At 57.4% G+C, this 7,407-nt stretch overlaps 1 protein-coding gene across 1 annotated transcript; it reads left to right on the top strand.

Moving 5' to 3' along the window:
* Positions 1-659: 659 nt before the first annotated feature.
* Positions 660-6,961, top strand: LOC140133893 (HIG1 domain family member 1A, mitochondrial-like). Its single transcript, XM_072154575.1, has 4 exons — positions 660-818; positions 6,220-6,327; positions 6,404-6,538; positions 6,615-6,961. Exons 2-4 carry the CDS (start codon positions 6,225-6,227, stop codon positions 6,662-6,664), a joined length of 288 nt encoding a protein of 95 aa, XP_072010676.1. The 5' UTR covers positions 660-818; positions 6,220-6,224; the 3' UTR covers positions 6,665-6,961.
* Positions 6,962-7,407: the final 446 nt, after the last annotated feature.

A 7,407-nucleotide genomic window follows, 5' to 3' on the forward strand; every position in this document is an offset into this window, starting at 1 on the left:
GCGTCCCGTGTTCACCTCTCTGTGCCGGGCGTCCCGTGTTCTCCCCTTGGTGCCGGGCGTCCCGTGTTCTCCTCTCTCTGCCGGGCGTCCCGTGTTCTCCTCTCACTGCCGGGCGTCCCGTGTTCTCCTCTCTCTGCCGAGCGTCCCGTGTTCACCTCTCTGTGCCGGTCGTCCCGTGTTCTCCCCTTGGTGCCGGGCGTCCCGTGTTCTCCTCTCTGTGCCGGGCGTCCCGTGTTTTCCCCTTGGTGCCGGGAGTCCTGTATTCTCCCCTTGGTACCGGGCATCCTGTGTTGCGGTTCTGTCCGGCAGGTCACGTGGTTCCGCCGGTGCCGCGGCTGCTGAGTCACGCTGACGGCCTGATCTCCTTGGTAACGCCGGTGACGTCACTCCGCAGGCACGTGCCGTACACTGAGGCGGCTGCGGCGCTGCACGTCCTCTCCCGGCTAATCATGACTCCTCCCATATACCGTCATGGCCAATCAGAGCTGAGCCGGCGCCCTGTGACGTGGCCGCGCACGGCATGCTGGGAGGTGTAGTCCGGGCTGTTATATGGCGGCTGAGGACTGTTATAGAGCCGCGAATGGTGGAGCCGCCCTCTCCGCCCCGCACTGACACCGGGGGATGGTGGAGTCAGCGGCCGCGGAGCCACAACACCCGGAACACAGCGGCGCGGCCCGGGGAAGGTCACTATGGACCCCCGGGTAACCTTCATGACGTCAGAGGCCCCGCCCCCTGACGTCACCGGCTGCCGAGAAGTCAAGACCCGGCGCCGGGAGAGACCGAGAGAAGAGAAGAGAAAGAGAGACCGAGAGCGGCCGGTGAGGAGCCCGGGGGTGCAGGGGGGACAGTGAGGAGCCCGGGGGTGCAGGGGGGGACAGTGAGGAGGAGGAGGAGGGGGGGGACAGTGAGGAGGAGGAGGAGGGGGGACAGTGAGGAGCCCGGGGGTGCAGGGGGGGACAGTGAGGAGGAGGAGGGGGGGGACAGTGTGGAGGAGGGAGGGGGGGACAGTGTGGAGGAGGGAGGGGGGGACAGTGAGGAGCAGGGGGGGACAGTGAGGAGGAGGGGGGGGGGCGGTGAGGAGGGGGGGGCGGTGAGGGGGGGGGGCGGTGAGGAGGAGGAGGAGGGGGGGGGGACGGTGAGGAGGAGGAGGAGGGGGGGACGGTGAGGAGGAGGAGGAGGGGGGGGACAGTGAGGAGGAGGAGGAGGGGGGGACAGTGAGGAGGAGGAGGAGGGGGGGGGGACAGTGGAGGAGGAGGAGGAGGGGGGGGGACAGTGAGGGGAGGAGGGGGGGGACAGTGAGGAGGAGGAGGGGGGGACAGTGAGGAGGAGGAGGAGGGGGGGGACAGTGAGGAGGAGGAGGAGGAGGGGGGGGACAGTGAGGAGGAGGAGGAGGAGGGGGGGGACAGTGAGGAGGAGGAGGAGGAGGGGGGGACAGTGAGGAGGAGGAGGAGGAGGAGGGGGGGGACAGTGAGGAGGAGGAGGAGGAGGAGGGGGGGGACAGTGAGGAGGAGGAGGAGGGGGGGGACAGTGAGGAGGAGGAGGAGGGGGGGGACAGTGAGGAGGAGGAGGAGGAGGGGGGGGGACAGTGAGGAGGAGGAGGAGGAGGGGGGGAAGTGAGGAGGAGGGGGGGGGACAGTGAGGAGGAGGAGGAGGGGGGGGACAGTGAGGAGGAGGAGGAGGGGGGGGGACAGTGAGGAGGAGGAGGGGGGGGGACAGTGAGGAGGAGGAAGGGGGGAGGCACTGAGGTCCATGGAGAAGACGTTATCAGTGATGATACAGGGTGGGGGATAGTCAGACCTCACAGCTGCAGATTTACACATGTAGTATTTACAGGGGCGAGCTGTAGTATATGATATCACATGTAGTACCTCTGGGGTCCTGCGGGGGGCGCTGTAGTATATGATATCACATGTAGTACCTCTGGGGTCCTGCGGGGGAGCTGTAGTATATGATATCACATGTAGTACCTCTGGGGTCCTGCGGGGGAGCTGTAGTATATGATATCACATGTAGTACCTCTGGGGTCCTGCGGGGGAGCTGTAGTATATGATATCACATGTAGTACCTCTGGGGTCCTGCGGGGAGCTGTAGTATATGATATCATGTAGTACCTCTGGGGTCCTGCGGGGGAGCTGTAGTATATGATATCACATGTAGTACCTCTGGGGTCCTGCGGTGGAGCTGTAGTATATGATATCACATGTAGTACCTCTGGGGTCCTGCAGGGGCGCTGTAGTATATGATATCACATGTAGTTCCTCTGGGGTCCTGCGGGGGCGCTGTAGTATATGATATCATGTAGTACCTCTGGGGTCCTGCGGGGGAGCTGTAGTATGTGATATCACATGTAGTACCTCTGGGGTCCTGCGGGGGCGCTGTAGTATATGATATCATGTAGTACCTCTGGGGTCCTGCGGGGAGCTGTAGTATATGATATCACATGTAGTACCTCTGGGGTCCTGCGGGGGAGCTGTAGTATATGATATCACATGTAGTACCTCTGGGGTCCTGCGGGGGAGCTGTAGTATATGATATCATGTAGTACCTCTGGGGTCCTGCGGGGGCGCTGTAGTGTATGATGTCACATGTAGTACCTCTGGGGTCCTGCGGGGGAGCTGTAGTGTATGATATCATGTAGTACCTCTGGGGTCCTGCGGGGGAGCTGTAGTATATGATATCACATGTAGTACCTCTGGGGTCCTGCAGGGCGCTGTAGTATATGATATCACATGTAGTTCCTCTGGGGTCCTGCGGGGGCGCTGTAGTATATGATATCATGTAGTTCCTCTGGGTCCTGCGGGGGAGCTGTAGTATATGATATGACATGTAGTACCTCTGGGTCCTGCGGGGGAGCTGTAGTATATGTTGTCACATGTAGTACCTCTGGGGTCCTGCGGGGGAGCTGTAGTATATGATATCACATGTAGTACCTCTGGGGTCCTGCGGGGGAGCTGTAGTATATGATATCATGTAGTTCCTCTGGGGTCCTGCGGGGGAGCTGTAGTATATGATATGACATGTAGTACCTCTGGGGTCCTGCGGGGGAGCTGTAGTATATGTTGTCACATGTAGTACCTCTGGGGTCCTGCGGGGGAGCTGTAGTATATGATATCACATGTAGTACCTCTGGGTCCTGCGGGGGAGCTGTAGTATATGATATCATGTAGTTCCTCTGGGGTCCTGCGGGGGGCTGTAGTATATGATATCACATGCAGTACCTCTGGGGTCCTGCGGGGGGAGCTGTAGTATATGATATCACATGTAGTACCTCTGGGGTCCTGCGGGGGAGCTGTAGTATATGATATCATGTAGTACCTCTGGGGTCCTGCGGGGGAGCTGTAGTATATGATATCATGTAGTACCTCTGGGGTCCTGCGGGGGAGCTGTAGTATATGATGTCACATGTAGTACCTCTGGGGTCCTGCGGGGGAGCTGTAGTATATGATATGACATGTAGTACCTCTGGGGTCCTGCGGGGGCGTTGTGGTATATATCACATGTAGTACCTCTGGGGTCCTGCGGGGGAGCTGTAGTATATGATATCATATAGTTCCTCTGGGGTCCTGCGGGGGCGCTGTAGTGTATGATATCATGTAGTACCTCTGGGGTCCTGCGGGGGAGCTGTAGTATATGATATCACATGTAGTACCTCTGGGGTCCTGCGGGGGAGCTGTAGTATAGATATCATGTAGTACCTCTGGGGTCTGCGGGGGAGCTGTAGTATATGATATCATGTAGTACCTCTGGGGTCCTGCGGGGGAGCTGTAGTGTATGATATCATGTAGTACCTCTGGGTCCTGCGGGGGAGCTGTAGTATATGATATCACATGTAGTACCTCTGGGGTCCTGCGGGGAGCTGTAGTATATGATATCACATGTAGTACCCCTGGGGTCCTGCGGGGGCGCTGTAGTATATGATATCACATGTAGTACCTCTGGGGTCCTGCGGGGGAGCTGTAGTATATGATATCACATGTAGTACCTCTGGGGTCCTGCGGGGGAGCTGTAGTGTATGATATCACATGTAGTACCTCTGGGGTCCTGCGGGGGCGCTGTAGTATATGATATCACATGTAGTACCTCTGGGGTCCTGCGGGGGAGCTGTAGTATATGATATCACATGTAGTACCTCTGGGGTCCTGCGGGGGAGCTGTAGTATATGATATCACATGTAGTACCTCTGGGGTCCTGCGGGGGAGCTGTAGTATATGATATCATGTAGTACCTCTGGGGTCCTGCGGGGGCGCTGTAGTGTATGATGTCACATGTAGTACCTCTGGGGTCCTGCGGGGGAGCTGTAGTGTATGATATCATGTAGTACCTCTGGGGTCCTGCGGGGGAGCTGTAGTATATGATATCACATGTAGTACCTCTGGGGTCCTGCAGGGGCGCTGTAGTATATGATATCACATGTAGTTCCTCTGGGGTCCTGCGGGGGCGCTGTAGTATATGATATCATGTAGTTCCTCTGGGGTCCTGCGGGGGAGCTGTAGTATATGTTGTCACATGTAGTACCTCTGGGGTCCTGCGGGGGAGCTGTAGTATATGATATCACATGTAGTACCTCTGGGGTCCTGCGGGGGAGCTGTAGTATATGATATCATGTAGTTCCTCTGGGGTCCTGCGGGGGAGCTGTAGTATATGATATCACATGTAGTACCTCTGGGGTCCTGCGGGGGCGCTGTAGTATATGATATCACATGTAGTACCTCTGGGGTCCTGCGGGGGAGCTGTAGTATATGATATCATGTAGTACCTCTGGGGTCCTGCGGGGGAGCTGTAGTATATGATATCATGTAGTACCTCTGGGGTCCTGCGGGGGAGCTGTAGTATATGATGTCACATGTAGTACCTCTGGGGTCCTGCGGGGGAGCTGTAGTATATGATATGACATGTAGTACCTCTGGGGTCCTGCGGGGGCGTTGTGGTATATATCACATGTAGTACCTCTGGGGTCCTGCGGGGGAGCTGTAGTATATGATATCATATAGTTCCTCTGGGGTCCTGCGGGGGCGCTGTAGTGTATGATATCATGTAGTACCTCTGGGGTCCTGCGGGGGAGCTGTAGTATATGATATCACATGTAGTACCTCTGGGGTCCTGCGGGGGAGCTGTAGTATATGATATCATGTAGTACCTCTGGGGTCCTGCGGGGGAGCTGTAGTATATGATATCATGTAGTACCTCTGGGGTCCTGCGGGGGAGCTGTAGTGTATGATATCATGTAGTACCTCTGGGGTCCTGCGGGGGAGCTGTAGTATATGATATCACATGTAGTACCTCTGGGGTCCTGCGGGGGAGCTGTAGTATATGATATCACATGTAGTACCCCTGGGGTCCTGCGGGGGAGCTGTAGTATATGATATCACATGTAGTACCTCTGGGGTCCTGCGGGGGAGCTGTAGTATATGATATCACATGCAGTACCTCTGGGGTCCTGCGGGGGCGCTGTAGTATATGATATCACATGTAGTACCTCTGGGGTCCTGCGGGGGCGCTGTAGTGTATGATATCACATGTAGTACCTCTGGGGTCCTGCGGGGGAGCTGTAGTATATGATATCACATGCAGTACCTCTGGGGTCCTGCGGGGGCGCTGTAGTATATGATATCATGTAGTACCTCTGGGGTCCTGCAGGGGCGCTGTAGTATATGATATCACATGTAGTACCTCTGGGGCCCTGCGGGGGCGCTGTAGTATATGATATCACATGTAGTACCTCTGGGGTCCTGCGGGGAGCTGTAGTATATGATATCACATGTAGTACCTCTGGGGTCCTGCGGGGGAGCTGTAGTATATATCACATGTAGTACCTCTGGGGTCCTGCGGGGGAGCTGTAGTATATGATATCACATGTAGTACCTCTGGGGTCCTGCGGGGGAGCTGTAGTATATGATATCACATGTAGTACCTCTGGGGTCCTGCGGGGGAGCTGTAGTATATGATATGACATGTAGTACCTCTGGGGTCCTGCGGGGGCGCTGTAGTATATGATATCATGTAGTACCTCTTGGGTCCTGCGGGGGAGCTGTAGTATATGATATCATGTAGTACCTCTGGGGTCCTGCGGGGGAACTGTAGTATATGATGTCACATGTAGTACCTCTGGGGTCCTGCGGGGGAGCTGTAGTATATGATATCACATGTAGTACCTCTGGGGTCCTGCGGGGGCGCTGTATCGTGCTGCTCCTCTTGCTGATTGGCTCTTCTCTCCGGCAGACATCATGGCTTCCAGCGCAGGAGATGTTCTTCCCACCTATGATCTCGGGGAGACCCAGACGTCTAAGCTCATGAAGAAATCCAAGGAGTCTCCGTTTGTGCCAGTGGGTGGGTATTCAGTAGGTGAGACTCCTCCCCCTGGACCCCTGAGAGCCCCTGCTCACTGCCGTGTCATGTCTTCCAGGTATCGCCGGATTTGCAGCAGTCGTGGCCTATGGACTGTACAAGCTCCGCAACCGGGGGGACACCAAGATGTCGGTGCACCTCATCCACATGCGGGTGGGGGCCCAGGGCTTCGTGGTCGGTGCTATGACTTGTGGTGAGTGCTCGGGGGGAGGGGTGTTTGGTGGTTCCGCCTCCGGTATCTGGCTGTGACCTCTGCCCTCTCCTTCCAGGTGTGCTGTACTCCATGTACAAGGATTATTGGGCCAAGCCCAGGGAGTAGGGGCCCCGTCCTGCCCGAGGGCCCCCTGGAGGTCGCCCTGGGGTGTCGCCTGACGCTCTGGACTACTCTCCGCCTTCTTATATGGACAATTTACCAAACGATTAGAAGAAAAGTTTATTTATTTTCATATTTTTACTGTGTGACCGGAGTGTGAGCAGCGACCAAACTCGTGGCCCCTCCCATTGGCGCTGCGGCCCCTCCCGTTGGCGCTGCGGCCCCTCCCGTTGGTGCTCCCCCTGCAGGACTCTTGGAGTTTTGTCACATTCCACTTCCTGGAGAATAAAACCTCTGCCTCCAGCCGGTGTCTTCACTTCCTCCTCACCACAAGAGCTTACAATCTGTGCGGAGATAATGGGGTCACGGGGACTGATGAGGTGGTAGTCAGAATTCATATTCTACAGGCTTGTGCACAGGGGCGGGGTGCGAGGGGCAGCGAGACGTGGGGTGGGGTGCGAGGGGCAGCGAGACGTGGGGTGGGGTGTGGTGCGAGGGGCGGAGGGGCAATGGGGTGCGAGGGGCGGAGGGGCAATGGGGTGCGAAGGGCAGCGAGACGTGGGGTGGGGTGTGGTGCGAGGGGCGGCGGGGAGCGAGGGGCAGCGGGGTGCGTGGGGCAGTGAGACGTGGGGCGGGGTGTGGTGCGAGGCGCGGGTGCCCACCAGGGGTAAGCACGTAGAATAATGCCCCCTGCGGGGGAAGGGTCTCTCGGGGCTCAGACGTAGGGAATCGGATGCAGAAATATAAAA

Source organism: Engystomops pustulosus, chromosome 5 (assembly GCF_040894005.1).
Source record: "Engystomops pustulosus chromosome 5, aEngPut4.maternal, whole genome shotgun sequence".
Lineage (NCBI taxonomy): Eukaryota > Metazoa > Chordata > Amphibia > Anura > Leptodactylidae > Engystomops > Engystomops pustulosus.